General features: G+C 48.4%; 1 protein-coding gene across 1 annotated transcript; it reads left to right on the forward strand.

Annotated features, from left to right (window-relative positions):
• The first annotated feature begins 3,458 nt into the window (after nt 1-3,458).
• Nucleotides 3,459-8,926, forward strand: CDKN1B (cyclin dependent kinase inhibitor 1B). Its single transcript, XM_007515771.3, has 3 exons — nt 3,459-4,558; nt 5,077-5,206; nt 7,564-8,926. The coding sequence occupies exons 1-2, from the start codon at nt 4,087-4,089 to the stop codon at nt 5,196-5,198; spliced, it is 594 nt and encodes a 197-aa protein (XP_007515833.1). The 5' UTR covers nt 3,459-4,086; the 3' UTR covers nt 5,199-5,206; nt 7,564-8,926.
• The last annotated feature ends 8,316 nt before the right edge of the window (nt 8,927-17,242 follow it).

The raw sequence follows: 17,242 nt of genomic DNA on the forward strand, positions 1-17,242 counted from the left end.
ATTATTGTTGTTGTTATTGATGTTGTTGGATAGGACAGACAGAAATGGAGAGGGAGGGAAGAAAAAGAGGGGGAGAGAAAAACAGACACCTGGCCAGACCTGCTTCACTGGTTGTGAAGTGGCTCCCCTGCAGGTGGGGAGCCGGGGGCTCGAACCGGGATTCTTACCCCGGTCCTTGCTCTTTGAGCTACTTGCGCTTAACCCGCTGCACTGCTGCACTACCGCCCCACTCTTTAGATGTTTATCTTTCAGTCTCCCCTCTCTCAAGGAGAGTGTCAATTTAATCCTAGCTTAACTCTTTACTCTGTATCTCCAGCACCTAGAATATTGTCTGGCACCTTCAAGGCATTTAGTAAATATTGATTGAAAAGGGGGGTGTGTGTAAAAAAGTAAAAAGTAGGAGCCAATTAATAGATGCAATTTAAGAAATGTTTGGTAAATGGAATGAAAAGGACTAGCAACAAACAGGAAAATTCCCAACTCAGAGGAACTTGGTTTAGGACAATACAGAAATGGAGTGAACGCTGCTACTCTTCAAATAGCCAGGAAGGTCCACAGTCCTGAACTGGTGGCTGGCGGGGAAGGGGGGAGGTGGGGCAGGAACTGGTACCTTCGCAGAAGCCTCTGGGGCTGCATCTGCCTTTGAAGCAGGCGGAGGAGCGGGCTGTTCGCCCCACCACCCCATTTGCATACTTTTGTTCTGCACAGGTGTTTTCTTTTCAGTTATTTGGGTCTTTGCCTCTCTCCCCGGCTTGCAAAGGGCACAGAAATCTTGGGAGGCCTGTGTGACACTTCAAAGCAGCAAGCAGGAAACTCCCGGAGCGACAGCAACCACGAAAACATCGCCCGGGGACCAGTTTCTGGGTCTTGGGGAGGGGGGGACGAGGGGCGGGGGAAGCAGGGTCCATTTTAGAGCCCTGCCGGCTGGAACTTTCGGTCTCCTCCCCAGGCTCCGCCTCGCCGCTGTTTATCTGAAAAATTTCCTTGCTGGCTTGCTTTCTGGCCGCCGCCCACTCTCTGCAGGACCCTGGCGTTCGGACCGGCCCCTCTTTCCCTCCTCGACTCTGGGAGTATTTTTATTTTATTTTCACGCTTGGTCGCTACTACAGCTGCCGCCCGCCTTCTCATTATTTGAGGGACAGATCTCTGGTGCCTTGACTGTAAACAAAACACTTCAGAACATAGCAAGGTCGACGTAAACACAGCCTCTCCGCTGGCAGCCAAACGTCTTAAGGTGGCATGACTGTGACTCGTTGACTTTTCAAGATGAACTAGAGTGACAAAATGGTGCTCCTTCGAAGATTCAGCTGGGGGAGGGGGGAGGTGGGGGGGAGCCATTTCTTAATTTTCTCTATGTGTGTATGTAAGCTATTAATTGCATGAATAAAGTCAAACTTCTGTGGCAAGATGTAGGGATCTTCTAGACTCTCCAATTACATATATCACATCAGAGTGTGTATCCAGGCTTGTGAGTATATAGTACAGAATTCTTGTGTAGCCTACCAATTATTTAAACGTTTGTACAGTGATCAGATTTCAGAGTGGAAATGATGGGCTTGAGGCCTCCTCTATTTGCCCTGACCCTCCACCTTCTCCAGTGCAGGGCTTTAGTGGGGGTGTTCAGTGAAGAAAAAAAATAAGTAAGATGAGACCCACTATTTTTTTATCAGGTGGAAAGTCCTGACTTGGCAGCAGGCTTTGGGCCTGGCTCACTGTTTTGTTTTGTTTTGTTTTATTCAGAATCTGCATTTTAGTGGACGGTGATATGGGTATCAAAGACCAGAGGCAGCTGCATTTACATGTCAAGGACCACAGGCCACATCAAGGAAACATCTGCAGGCAGCCCAGGCCTGAGAAGAAGCCATTTTGAGGTCACTTGTGAAAAGTGAGGAGGACCCTTGGGTTCCATCCGACCCAGAGGCACCCAGATACAAGCCTGAGCCCTTGTGGCTACCAGGAAGGAAAGGGACCTCGAGAGAGCAAGGGAAGGAGGGAGACCTGCATCTAGCCCTGGCTCTGCTACCAACTGAGGCGGTGCCACCACGCCCAACCCCACACCCCCCAAAATGAGTCTCAGTTTCCTCAGAAGTCCAAAGAGAGGGTTGGACCACGGAGTTCTGAAGCGCTCTGCTGGTTCTCCCTCTCCCTCTCCCTTTCCCTCTCATTCCAGGGTATCTGGGAGATGAGGCAGGCCCAGCAAGTGGACAATATGTGGCTAAGAAAACAGGCTCAAAAGCCAACTCCTGGGCAGCAGGAGTGCATAACAATAGGCATTGCTGCTGCTCTGCACTCAGGAGGTCAGTTTCCAGGAAAAATTATTAACAGCTGGCGCAAACCAGGATTTTAATTACCGGTGGGGGAGGGGAGAGGGAAGGAGCTCTGATCTGACAGCCCTGTCCATCCAGTTTTGAACTCCCACCACTAAGGCTGAAGACTAGGGGGATAGACATTTCAAGTAAGGGCAGCTGAGGAGTGAGAGCACAGAATCAGCAGGCACAGGGCTGCTCCGGGGTTTGTAAATCACTTCAAACTCTCCAACCACCTCAGATGCGTGTGAATATACCGTTCCGGGTGGGCTGGAACAGGCAATCCGGGAAGAGGGAAAGGTGGAGGAAGGAAAGAGTTGTTGTATTTGGCCGGAGGGCACAGGTAGAGGAAACTGGTACTAGCCGGGAAAGAATTGAAAAATGCAGAGAAAGGAGAGAGTTCTCACAAGCAGCCCCAGCCAGTGGCCTTCGCTGCGCTGGGAAAACCAGACCCTCACTACGGATAAGTGTCCCGTACAGCTACAACGTTCACTAGGGACTTGGAAAGACCAACTTTTTGATCTTCAATGACGCTCTTGTTTCCATTAAGGGTCAGCTCGGACTCCGAATACATTGTGGACATTGTCAGTGCAGCGAAGACATCAGGCTAATGTATAGAAAGACGTTCGCAGGGGCTTCTTCCCTTACGCCCCCCATGGCTCTGCCAGGAGCTTAGAAACTTCTAGATAAGGGTGAGCTAACTATTGCTCACCGCTCCCCGCCCCCAGCTATGGCACCCAGACTGGGGGCTCCCAGCCCCTCCTCGAATGCTCTCCTCTCCCTTGTAATACAGGGAAAGGCTACGTGCGTGCGTGTTGGGGTAGAGGGCGTTCCCACCGTCCACCTGCGCACCCCCAGCAACTAATCGCCACCCACGCCCAAATCCCCAGCACCCCCACACACACGCCTGAAGTTTGAGGGGTGGATTCTCCTCCCCCCCACCCCCCGTTTTGGCCAACGACACTCCATTCCGGGACTAGCCTCTTCCCGCCCCCACAACCCGTCCCGTCCCGCCGCTGCGGGCTCAGGCCCCTCCCCAGCTTCCCGGCCGTTTGGCTCGTTTGTTTGTCTTTATTTTTAATTTCTCCGAGGCCAGCCGGAGCAGGTCTGCTGGCAGCCGCGCACCTCCAGCGGTCCCGTGCGCAGCCAATCTGCGGGTGGCGGGGCGGCGCCGGGCCACCTTAAGACCGCGCTCGCCAGCCCGCGCGGGGCGGCTCCCGGCGCCGCGGCCAATGGCTCGCCGCCTCTGTTTAAATAGACTCGCGGTGTCAATCATTTTCTTCTTCGTCAGCCTCCCTTTCCACCGCCATATTGGCAAGTAGAAAAGGGGGCTCGCCTTCTATTATTTTTTTTCGGGGTGTTTTCTTCCCTCCCCTCGGCCTGCTCCGCTCGCCGCTCCGCGCTCGAGCCGCCCGGTAGGTTTGGGGGAGCCGCGGGCCGCAGCGGCCGGGACCGGCCCCGCCACCCTCCTCTGCGCTCAGCCTTCCCCGCCCTCCCGCCCGCCCGCCCGCTCGCTGCCGCCGCCGCCGCCGCCGCCGCCGCCGCCGCGGACACTTGATCGCCGGAGCCTCGGGGCTCCCCTCGCCCCCTCCAGGCCCGGAGCGCCGCCCCCCCCCCCGGGACGTTCGCTCGACTGCAGCTCGGCAGGCCATAGCAGGGCTGCACCCGGAGGGCTTCGCGCGGGGGGTCCCCGGCGTTCTGCTTTTTGTTTTTGTTTTTGTTCGGTTTTGTCTCCCGAGGGCGCGCGCGAGAGGCGGTCGCCCCGACCCGGGGAAGGGAGATGTCAAACGTGCGTGTGTCGAGCGCGAGCCCGAGCCTGGAGCGCATGGACCCCCGGCAGGCCGAGTACCCCAAACCCTCCGCCTGCAGGAACCTCTTCGGCCCGGTCAACCACGAAGAACTGACCCGGGACTTGGAGAAGCACTGCCGAGACATGGAAGAAGCCAGTCAGCGCAAGTGGAATTTCGACTTTCAGAACCACAGGCCCCTGGAGGGCAAGTACGAGTGGCAAGAGGTGGACAAGGGCAGCTTGCCCGAGTTCTACTACCGACCCCCGCGGCCCCCAAAGGGCGCTTGCAAGGTGCCGGCGCTGGAGAGCCTGGATGTCAACGGAACCCGCCAGCCCGGACCTTTGAATGGGTCCCCGGCGAACTCAGAGGACACACACCTAGACCCAAAGACTGATGCCGCGGACAGCCAGGCGGGACTCGGGGACCAGTGCGCGGGGGCGAGGAAGCGGTCAGCAGCAGATGGTAATGTTGTGTGTCTTGTCTTTCTGTCTGTCTGAGGCTCCGTCCTCAACTTTCTCTTGAGCGCTCTCGCTTTAACTCTGGTGGGGGAGGGAATTCTTTCAGGCTTTGCAAGGCTGTGAAGCTGACGGCGGGTTTGTTTATAATTTCTTAAGTCAGAAGCCTGTGATTGTGTTATCTGTTCACTTCCCTTCCCTGAAAAGGTCTCAACCCCGTGGCCCAACCCCACCCCACACCTCGGCCAGCCCTAGGGAGGTGACAAAGTTGGGGTTCCCCCCTCCCCCAGGAGAAAGGAGAACTTTAGGGCTTAGGGCTTTAGGGCTTAGGGTACATTCATGTTCTCAGAAATGCCCTTTACGTGCCTCCCCTCCCCAGAATGGCCTCAAGTCTGTGGGTGGAGGTGGTGGGTTTGTCATCCCCCTTGTCTGTGATACCAACTTATCTTAACCATTTTTTTTTTCTAATAAAGATTGTGTGTGCTCTCTCCCCCCCACCCACCCACATTCCTCCTTTTCCCTTAGATTCCTCTTCTCAAAACAAAAGAGCCAACAGAACAGAAGAAAATGTTTCAGACGGTTCCCCGAATGCTGGTTCAGTGGAGCAGACGCCCAAGAAGCCCGGGCTCAGAAGACGGCAGACGTAAATGGCTTGGTGGGTTGACTAGTTAGAGCTGCTGACACCCCAGTGAGGCTGCAGGGCCCCATGGCCTGCAGACCCCTAGTTCTCAACTAAGTGGTGGTGGCCAGAATTGTACATGTAGGGTTTTATTTATTTACTTATTTTTATTTTGTGAAATCATAAAAGGAGGAATAGAGAAGGCAGGACTATCATGGGCTGGGGGTGGGGTTTGATACTGTATTTCTTCAATTTCTAAGTTCTGAGATAATTGGCCTCCTGAAAGGTGAAATGATTAGAGCAAGTGTTCCAGGCAGGTACTTGGAACTGTCTTCTTGGGTAGGAAGGTCAGTTCCCTGTGAGTGGCACCCAGATGAATTAGGAACAATAGGGTCTTGTCCCAGCCTGAGCAAGAACTGGGGCTTAACTTGGTGCCATTTCAGCAGAATTCATTTTGCCCACATTCAGGTTTAGTCTATAAACAGACCTTAAGTCATACGTAGGACAATGACTAAGTGCATAGTTACATTGACACATTTCCAGGGAAAGTTAGGGACAGATATCTTACAGCTGGCTAAAAAGATGACAAATGTGAGTAGGGACGTATATTGCATCCCTCTGTCATTTTCACAAACTGTCACTTTCCCTGTCTTCTCGTGTAAGTTTTCAGGGGACAGTAGGGGCTATCGTATCCTAAGTATCAAAAAGGAAAGCTCAGGCGAGAGAGAGGTGGCTGCAGTGTTCTTGATAACACTCAAGTTGCAAAGCAGAAGTGAAGTTCACTCTGCCCATGTCAGCAATGCAGGCATTCGTCAGCATGTGCTACAACAAGATGATTTGGATATTTACAGGGGAAACGGACAGTCGCTATCAGGGTTGCCAAGGGTAGGTCTATCCTACACTCCACACAAGGGCAGTGGAGATTTTTTTTTTTCCATCTGCTAAAATCCAATCAAGATGCAAAGCTCATTTGAATAATTCAGCCCCACCTTTACACGGATTGGCTGCTCTCCAAACTGTTCAGAGTACCTGTATACATCTTAGAGACAAGGCTCATGCTCATCCACCACGCCCCCCCCCCAACACCTACAACCTAGTGTTTTATGATAGGTATTGGCATTAGGGTTTATTTTGTTTGTTTGTTGTTCTTTGTACATCAGTACATTGATGGATTGAGGTTTTAAATCCTCATTTATTAGGAAGGACAGAAATTAGGGATAGGGAGACATCGTAATGGTTTTGCAAAAGGCAAAAAATTTTTTAAATTTCATGCCTGAAGTTCTGAGGCTCCAGATTCTATCCCTAGCACTAACATAAACCAGAGCTGAACAGTACTCTCTCTGATCTTCCCCTCCGATCTCTCACTCCCCCCCATTAAAAGAAATTTTTTAAAAGCCTAATTTTTAAAATAAAGTTAAACATAGGCATTAAAGTGATTGATTGCCAATCATGTCACATACATTATTTCTTCATATTCAGCCATTTTTCAGAGCTTAGATTAAAGTATAACTATATAATACATATTAGAATTGTGTCTGAAGTAGCAGAATTAGGTGAAGTTTTTCTGAAGCAGCCTCAATAACTTGTGGCTCTTTTGAGTTTGGGACTTGTGGCCTAGCCCACCAGATGAACCACAGTGAATCACACCTGGATTCTGATCTTGCCCATTCTGACATGTAGTGAGGCATTTGTTAGTAAATACTGCCAATTCGGAGAATATCAATTTGCATGTATATTTTAACGATGATTAAGAAACTAGAATGTTTAGGAAAAAGGAATGTCATTAAATTTTCTTTGGAGAGTCTGTTAGTTATATCCCCAGTATTTTTTTTTTCACCTTTAGACAATGTTGCTACTTTTAAATTTCTTAATATCTCTGTTTCTTCTTACTATCTTTGACCCCAATTCTGTAGGCCAGGGTTTCTCAATATTTTTTTATACCACTGACATTTGGGGCCCAAGTAATTCTTCTTTGTTGTGAGGGCTGTGCAATGTCGAATGCTTGGCAGCACCCCTGGCCTCTCCTACTGGGTGCCAGTAGCATTCCCTCCTCCATACCCACATCCCCCAGTGTGCCAATCCCAAAATGTCTCCAAATATTGCCAAATGTCCCCCGGGGGCAAAATGGCCCAATATTGAGAACAGCAGCTTTAGACAAAAGCACGCATGCACACACACACACACACACACACCAGGGAGAAAAATAAAAACTCCAGTGGAGGAAGTGGTGGATAGAGAAGACTGGAGTCCACTCAGCATGTACTTTTCCACAGCTCAGGAATTTCCCAACTCAAGACAGTCACCAAGTAATTCCTGAACTTTACTGGTAATGTTACTGAAGTGCTTTTTTTTTTTTTTTTTTCCCTAATTCTTTCTCCTTGTTTCTTTTGCAGACCTAGGAGTATGTTTCCTTGTTTGGCAGATCCATCACTACTTGATGAAGCAAGGAAGATAGAAATGTTTAAATACATATCGATGACTCCATGGAGAGGACATCCTGTATAAGCACTGAAAAGCAACAACACAATAACACTAAAATTATAGGCATTCTTAAGTGATCTGCCTCTAAAAGCATTGGATGTAGCATCATGCAATTAGGTTTTCCTTATTTGCTTCATTGTACTACCTGTGTATATAGTTTTTACGTTCTATGTAGCAAATAAACTTTAGGGAACCGGGCAGGGTGGGACTGAGGAATTGGTATGGGGGTGGGTATGAAGAACTTGCTTCAGTTTCCAGCAAGGAAAAAAATACTGGACTTGCATGAAGAGAAGCAATTGGGGGGATGGGGTGGGTTTGGAATTGTTTTCTTTAAAGATGTAATGTCCCTTTCAGTAAGAACTGATACTTCATTTAAAAACCATCCAAATTGCAACACCAGCTACAAAATAAGTGCTACTTATTTTTACATGAAACTCTAATTTGGGAGCTCTGATGATTGTTATGTAGTAGCAGCAAATGGCTTTTTAAAAAAGAAAAATGACAATAAAAACAAAACAAAAAAGCGAAAAAAAAACACTCTTTCTCAGTGTCCTTCCCAAGTCCCCCTTAAAGATGGGATTTACCAGTTAATTATTCGGTGGTTAAATAATCACTCACTACAGGTAATTCTTGGCAAAATTCTGCCCTGTTTTGGGACTTCTGAATGCTCAGAAGTGACCATCTAAATTTTTTAATAAGGTTTGTTGAAGGCATTTCTTTTTTACTTTGGGATGTGTAGGCACAGAGTCTAAATCTTTGCATATTTTTAAAAGATCTAGAAGTAACTATGTACAAAATCATGAAATGAGTTTTAATGTAAAGTTTCTCATTCGGTTTGTTCATCTGCCCAAAGGAAAGTGGTGTTTTTTAAAGGAAAGTGTGGCTAGAGAAAAAGCACACTCATGGGACAAGTGAATGGATACTACATCTTTAAACAGTATTTTTACATTGCTTGTGTATGTGTATGAAACAAAATTATTTGAAGTGTACCTGTGTACATAACTCTGTAAAGACACTGAAAAACTATACTAACTTATTTATGTTAAAAAGATTTTTTTTTTAATCTAGACAATATACAAGCCAAAGTGGCATGTTTTGTGCATTTGTAAATGCTGTGTTGGGTAGAATAGTTTTTCCCCCCTTATGTTAAATAATATGGCTATGCTTAAAAGTTTGCATACTGAGCCAAGTATAATTTTTTTGTAATGTGTGAAAAAAAAATCCAATTATTGTTACACACAAGCAATCAATAAAGAAAACTTCCATAGCTACTCATTGAGTTGTAATGTGCCTTCCTAAACTTGAAGTATTTGGCGTGGCATTTCTAGTAATATTTACTCTGATATAATATGAAGTGGCAAATACCTAGATTATTCAGACTCATTAGTCTGATGAAGTTTATGTGGGTGGGTCCAATGTAGAAGTTAGTATTTTCCACTTAGTCCTGCTGTTTGGGTGGACAGTGCTTTAGAAGTGAAAAGTGGAAATGGCACATTTTCATATAAAGGAGATTGTCAAAGTCTTCACTGGTTTAAATATTTATGTCTTCTAGGATGTGAATGTCAGAACCAAAAATTTCTTACATAAGTGTAGAGTGATCACACATTTGTAGGATTGAAAACGAAAGTAACTTCTCTACATTCTGTATTTACACATGCAGTGTTATGAAGAACTAGATTGTTTATAACATTGAATTTATACCTCTTGTCAAAAACATTCAGATACATAGGTTCTTTGAAATTGGTGTGTGCTGCACACTATTTAGAACACATGTTCATGTAAATTCATGTTAAACTAGCCACACATACCCCTTAATTTCTCAGTTTCCTGGTTATAATCTACACAGCTAAAAACTGGTTAAACACCAGGCCCCCATATCCATTTAGCAGGGATTTTTTTTTAATTACATAAAAAAAAAAAATTAAGGCATTTTAAAGTCAGATTTGCTAAAATAACTCCTGTAACTTCACATGATTTGGAAATGTGGCTAGGGTGTAAATTAAATTTTTATTTACCAGAAATCTGTAAAATAGTTCAATCATACAAACCTGAAATTGGGTTAAATTGCTTTCCTCAAATAATTGACTTTATTTAATTACAGCCTAAAAGGGACTCTCAATAAGATAATTTCTGCTGATTTTGACCAGAAGTTTTTTTTTTTTTTTTTTTTTTTTTTTTCCCTCTCCAAAGCAGGGTTGACTTTCGGCGACCAGGAAGAGAAAAGTAGGTCTTCTGGACTACATCTTCCAAGTAGGTGTTATTTTAATTAAAAGACTAAAGGGGTGTGTGTGTGTGAGAGAGATGCTATTCAAAACACGCACACAGGGTATTTTTCAGGAAGACATAGAAAGAAAGAAAAACAGTTTAAAGTGGGGTGGAAGATGGGGAGCTACTGAATAAAATTCTTCTGAGCCCAAAGTGTACTTTCTTGTTTTAATACAAAGTGTCACTAACAGGAACAATTTTAACTGCTGCCAGTACTCCATCTCCCTTAAAGAAGCATCTTTAATGTGATTTTTAAAATATTTAATTTATTTATTTTGCGCTTTTAGGCATGGTGGGCCAGCAAGAAGTGGACGCACGGCAGTGCCAGGCACGTTCCCGGGACTGCTGCCCCCCAAGTCACAGCGTCGCTCCGGGGTCCAGCCTGCTCCGCCACCCCCCCCCCCCGCGATCCCCAGCGGCTCGCCATCCTCCCCCCCCACACACACACACACAGCCGGGGGCCCGCGGCGGGCGTCCTCCCTGCAGAGCTTCGGCCACCCGCACTGGTTGCCCCCCCCCCCCGCCCTGCTCCCCGGGCCACTGAGCGGTCGCCAGGCCAAACCTCCCCGCAGCGCCGCGCGCGCCCGCCCTCCCGCGGCGCCGGCTGCGGGATGAGGCCTCGAGCTAGGCAGGCCCCCGGGGCGACCTGCGGCTCCCGCACCGCCCTGTGCTGAGCGCTGTTCCCGCGCTCGACGCGCCCGCGTCCTGAGGCTGCGGGGCCGGGTTGGGCGGTTGCTCGGAAACTTGCCACCCTCGATCCCGTCTCTTCGGATTTAGAAAGAAGAGAAAGTCCTCTTCCCTCCCGCCCCCCAGTTCATCTCCGCACATAGACACCTCCCAAAACACCGCATCAGTCCCCTGTCCGCCTCAGAACGGCGAGGGGACTGGAGCGAAGGGGACAGATAACCTGACTGGATTCGGGGACCCTCCCGGGCATTAGCTTGCTCCCACCCCCGCCCTGGGCTCCAATGATCCTCAGCCCCGCGCATTTCGAAAGGCACCTCGGCTCGCCCGAGGCCCGCAGGGGCGCGGGAAGTATCGGGTGCCACCGCCGCTGGTGGGGGTCACCGCCTTCCTTACACTCGGATGGCAAGCCCCCCCCATCACATGCACCCCTGGGTGCCTGGCGCGGGGGCAGGGAAGCACGAGGGCACTGTGGGTGTCTGCGCGTGACTGGGGCGCTGAGAGGACCGTGAAAATGGGCCTCAACGGCCGGCTCAAGCCTGGGTGCGCCCCCGCCCCAGCCGCGCAGATCCACCTTCCCCGCGGCCCGAGGCGCAGCCTTCACCAAGTCCGCAGCCTCCTTAGCGCCCACACTTGCTCCCCGGCAACGTGGGGTCGGAGGCGCGCTGTCCACACAGCCCGGGCCCCGAGTCAGACTGCGGACTTGCCATCTTCCACCTGAGCCACACCCTGCGCCCGCCGCCCCCCTTCCCTTTGCCTGCTCCCAGACCATGGGGCGAGAACTTTGCTGTCGAAGCGGGGGAAGTGGGAAAGGGGCCCTGGGTCGGGCCAGAATCTTTCCTGCCCGGGGCGGGGGTCGGCGGGGGGAACCTCCAGGATCGGGGATGGAGACACAGGGGTGCGGTGAGGTTGGGGTGAGCCCTCCCGCCGAAGCGAAAGTGCGCTGTAGACACGGAAACCGAGCGCCCTGGCGCCCTAGGGCCGCGCTGCGTGGGGGACACCCGCCGACGACGCTAGCAGGATCTGGAGCGCCTCGGACACCCCCAGAAAGCCCGGGGCGCTTTGGGCGCGAAAACTCGACGCACCCGCTGAGGCGGACCGGCAGCCGGGCGCGCAGGACCGGGGCCAGGGTTGCATCACCCGCCGCCGCCACCATCATGGCGCTCGGTGGCCTTCCCGCGCCCGTCGGTCCCGGGCGCTCAGCTGCGGGTGCTGCGCCCCGCGCGGGCCGTTGGTGCAAACGCTCCCCCTCCTTTTGTTAGTGTGTGAGTGTATGGGAGTGTGCGTGTGTGTGCGCGCGCCCCCGGCGGGTGTGAGCGCGCACTGCGGAGCACGGACTTGTTTTTTTTTTTTCCTCCTCCCGAGTGCGGTGGTTGTAAACTTGATTGGCACTGGCTGCGCCCACTGACCCCGGCGCCGAGTCTCCCTCCCGGAAGATTTAAGGTGGATCGGCGAGGCGGCGGCGGCAGTGGTGGGCGGGGCCTCCCCAGTGAGGGCTTAGAGAGGAGGGAGCAAAAAAAAAATACACCGGACCCGCGCGCTTTTACTCATCCCCTGCGGTCCCATTCCCCGCGCCCCCGCCCACTCCCGCTCCTCCCATTGGCCGGCGCATGAAGTTTGAATTTTTTTTTTTTCCTGGGGGTGCTTGTTTTCTTTTAGGGAAAAAAAAAAAAAAAAAAAAGATCGAATGAGGAAACTGTCCTCGGTGACTGGAGGGTATAGCTGGTTTGTGCAAAGGACTCAGGCAAGGCAAAGCTTCGGTTCCACTCACCCCCAATTTTTTTTTTTTGATGAGCCCCTTCCGCTCTCCGGGGTGTGGATTTCTGGGTGCCCGCGGGTACGGAGCGCGGGCGGAAAGGCGGTAGGGAAGGTTTCTGGAAGGCCTGGGCTAGAGGCGCCGGCGGAGCCCTGCCCAGGATGCACAGTCCAAGCTTTGGAAAGGTAGAATGGGGGTAGGGTTGGAAGAGGGGGCTGGGGGGGAGGTAGGAGAGGGGTGAGGGGGTCCCAGAAAAGAGCCAGTTTTTCAAGAAGGGAAAAGAAACAGAAGAGAGACAAATACAATAAAAAGTCTATTATTTCAAGTGCTACCCAGTCCGAATCCATCATATTTTAGTCAGTCATTGTCATTTTCTAGTAAATTAAAAAGATAGGTTTTTTTGTTTGTTTTTGTCTAATTCCCTGTTTTGAGTCAGGAAAAATAATACTGGCTCCTGGGTCTGGAAGTTATCGTGACAAAGTCAGATTTAGGATAGTGATATTTGTAGCACAAGTCTAATAGAAGTGACACCCCTTATTAGTTATAGCCCAGTTATCTTTGACTTGCCTCTGAAAAAGTTGAAGTCTATTATACTGCAAGTGATCCTCCAAACCTCCTTTGCTTCAGGTTATTGAAGTTGGCATATATGCCTTTTTTTTTTTGTGGGGTGTGTGTGTCTAGGACTCTTGTTAATGGTGTAGCTAATTATTTCATCCAGATTCCTATTCTAGCCTTTAGACAACAGTTCCTGACACAATCTCCTCCACTCTTTGAAAAAAAATATATATTGATATGTATTGTTTGTTAGAAAATAAACAGTTGTTTATTGTTTATGAGAGGGAAAGAGGAAATAGATAGGTAGGTAGTTAGATAGAAACCTGCAGCACTATTTCATCACTGATGAAACTTCCCCACTGCAGGTGGGACTGGGGGCATGAACCTCAGCCCTTGGGCATTGTAACAAGTGTGCATAACCAGGTGCACCAGTGCCCAGCTCCTGAAAATATATTTTACAAGGGACTGGGTGGCAGTACACCTGGTTGAACACACATTTTACAATGTGCAATGACCCGGGTTCCAAGAATCAGTGTGGGAAAAGGCCTTAAACACTGCGGTAGATTTTTAAAAAAAATTTTTAAAAAATATTTATTTCCTTTTTGTTGCCCTTGTTTTTATTGTTGTTGTGGTTGTTGCTGTTGTTATTGATGTCATTGTTGTTGGATAGGACAGAGAGAAACGGAGAGAGGAGGGGAAGAGAAAGACACCTGCAGACCTGCTTCACCACCTGTGAAGTGACTCCCCTGCTCTAACTGGTATCCTCATGCCAGTCCTTGCACTTCACACCACATGTGCTTAGCCTGCTGCGCTACCCCCCTACTCCCCACTGCAGTGGGTTTTAATGTTGCTTGTATGTAAATATTCTATTTTTAATGACTTCTTTATATTTTTATTACCACTAGTGTTATTGCTGGGGCTTACTTGATACAGTATGATGAATCCACCACTCCTGTCTGACTTTTTTTTTAGATTATTTTATTTAATTAATTAATTTATTTTGCCTCCAGGGTTATCACTGGGCCTCGGTGCCTGCACTATGAATCCAAAAAATGGCTCCTGGAGGCAATTTTTTCCTATTTTGTTGCCCTTGTTGCCGGATAGGACAGAGAGAAATCGAGAGAGGAGGGGAAGACAGGGGAAAAGATAGACACCTGCAGTCCTGTTTCACTGCTTGTGACTACCCTGCAGGTGGGGAGCCGGCAGCTTGAACCAGAATTACCCTGGTCCTCGCGTTTTGCACTGTGTGTGCTTACCCCTGTGCGCTACTGCCCAGCTCCCCTTTTTGTTGTTGTTGTTGTTGTTATTGTTGTTATTATTATTTTGTTACAGCAAGAATTAAGGAAGAGGGATAGAGAGACACCTGTAGACCTGTATCACCACTTGTGAAGTTTCCACCCTTCAGGTGGAGACTGATCTATTGAACCCTGGTCACTGTGCATGGTATCCCGTCATACAAGGTACACCTCTGCCCATCCCTGAGATTCTATTTTTGACAGACTGGACTATAGCAAAGTGCTTTCTTTTATTTACTTATTTTTTTAACTATTTATTTATCTTTACCAGAACACTGCTCAGCTCTGGCTTATGGTGGTGCTGGGGATTGAACTGGGGACCTCTGAGCCTCAGGCATGAGAGCCTATTTGCATAATCATTGTGCTGTCTTCCCCACCTGAGGATATTACATTTAATTCCCTCTGTTTCCTTTCCATTGCTGTGGAAGGGCTAGCCAGCTGGAGCTTGCAGCTGTGACTTGCATTCCATTTCTAGTGGCCACTGCTGTGCTGAACCTACACCTCTGGTCACTGGAAGCTCCACTTTTGAGAGTGGAGACTAGTAACAGTGAGGAAGAGAAGCTGGAAACTTCCAACCACCAAGCTGACTTCCTGAGGGAAAGTCATTACCCTTTCCCAATAGTTTAACCTTTGCCTCCCTCCTTCCTGCTCAGGTCTGAGTGCTTTTCTTTTTCCAGCTTCATTGGCAGTCAAAGAAGCCAGGAGTTTGCATGTTTGGAGAGCATGACCACCTTTCAAATTCAATATAAAGTCTCGTCACCCAAATGATACCATCTTGGTTTAGTGCATCATCTCACTCCACCTACAGAGTTCCCCTGTATTAATTAGCCTCTTTTAAAAATACTATTAAGGGGGAGTCGGGCAGTAGTGCAGCAGGTTAAGCACAGGTGATGCAAAGCACAAGGACCAGTCTAAGGAACCTGGTTCGAGCCCCCAGCTCCCTACCTGCAGGGGGGGGTCACTTCACAAGTGGTGAAGCAGGTCTGCAGGTGTCTATCTTTTTCTCCCCCTCTGTCTTCCCTTCCTCTCTCTATTTCTCTCTGTCCTATCCAACAACAACAATAAAACAAGGGCAACAAAAGGGAATAAATAAATATCAACAAAAAGAAAAATAAGTATCACTAAGGGGTTAGGAGGTGGCACATGGTACCATGTGTGAAGACCTGGGTTTAAGCCCCCAGTCTATTCAGAAGTGGTGGAAATGTCTCTCCCCTCTTTCTCCTTCCTCATCCCCTCCTATCTGTTTCTCATCTTCTAACAGAAAGAAAGAAAAAGGGAGAAAAAATGGTCACCAAGAAAGGTGGAGCCAGAGTGCAAGCTAAAGCTCCAGGAGTGACAGCTCTGGTTGCCAAAAAATTAAATGTTGTGGTCCAGGAGGTGGCGCAATGGATAAATCATGGGACTCTCAAGCATGAAGTCTGAGTTCAATCCCAGGCAGCACATATACCAGAGTGATGTCTGGCTCTTTCTCTCTCCTCCTATGTTTCTCATTAATAAATAAAATATATTTTTTAATTAAATGTTTTAGGGGCTGTGTGGTGGCACGCCCAGGTGGGCACATGTATCACCTTGCTTGAGGGCCAGGGTTTGAACTCTTTCTTCCCACCTGCAAGGGGGAAGCTTCAGGAGCAGTGAAGCACAGCTAAAGGAGTCTTTTTCCTTCACCTTATCTTCCCAATTCCCTCTCAATTTCTTTCTTTTAAAAAATATTTATTTATTTATTCCCTTCTGTTGCCCTTGTTTTTTATTGTTGTAGTTACTATTGTTGTCCTTGTTGTTGGATAGGACAGAGAGAAATGGAGATAGGAGGGGAAAACAGAGGGGGAGAGAAAGATAGACACCTGAAGCTTTGCTTCACCATTTGTGAAGTGACCTTCCTGTAGGTGGGGAGTCGGGGGCTCAAACTGGGATCCTTATGCCAGACCTTGTGCTTTGCACCACCTGTGCTTAACCTGCTGTGCTACCACCTGACTCCTCCTCTCAATTTCTGTCTTATCAAAAAGAAAAAAAGATGTATTTATTAATCAGAGAATATGGCAGAGAGAGAATCAAAGCATCACTTTGGCACATGCAATGCCAGGGCTATTATTTGGGACCACATGCTTGAGAGTCCAGTGCTCCATCTGCTATGCCACATCCAGTATCACAATATTATTCATTTTTTGAGTGGGCCAGACAGAAACCAGAGCAGCTCAGCTCTGGCATATGTGATTCAGGGGATCAAATCGAGGGCCCAAGCTGTGTAAGTCCTGTGCCCTAGCACTATGCCTTCTGGTATGGGGCATCAGCCTTTGCTTCTGTACTAGCAATGGAGACACATTTCTTTTCTAAGTGGAGATTTTCTTTATTTTTATTTTTTTAATTGTATTTATTTATTGGCTAGAAACAGCCATAAATTGAGAGAGCAGGGGTGATAGAAGGGAGAGAGACACCTGCAACATTGTTTCACCACTTGCAACACTTTCCCCTTTCAGATGGGGGCTGGAAGCTTGAACCCTGGTCCTTGTGCATTGTAACCTGTGCGCTCAACCAGGTGCAGAAACATTTCTTGATACATCTATTCCTATTGTTAATGCCTATGTATTGTCTGATAGCCTGAGTCTCTTCAGAATCATCACTTTATTCTGGGTTTTCCTCCAAGCTCTTTGTTCTCTTCAAAAGCATCAAGTAGAATCTGTTCTATCATAAACTTGGTATGTCTGAGCAAATTTACTGGATTAAGAGGAATCCATTGCATCATAAACCTGATTTACTGCATTGGGCAGCAAATGGCGTTAGGTTATAGCTAACCAAGAGGGGAGGGCTGTACTCTCCTACACACCCACTCACACATTGTGTTTTACATGGTCTGCTGTGGGCTTACTCTTTTTTTTTTTTTTTTGCCTCCAGGGTTATTGCTGGGGATCGGTGCCTGTACTATGAATCCACTGCTCCTGGAGGCCATTTTTTCACTTTTGTTGCCCTTGTTGTTTATTGGTGTTGTTGTTACTATTATTGTTGTCATTGTTGTTGGACAGGAAAAATGGAGAGAAGATG

The sequence above is a fragment of the Erinaceus europaeus genome, chromosome 7, assembly GCF_950295315.1.
Source record: "Erinaceus europaeus chromosome 7, mEriEur2.1, whole genome shotgun sequence".
NCBI lineage: Eukaryota > Metazoa > Chordata > Mammalia > Eulipotyphla > Erinaceidae > Erinaceus > Erinaceus europaeus.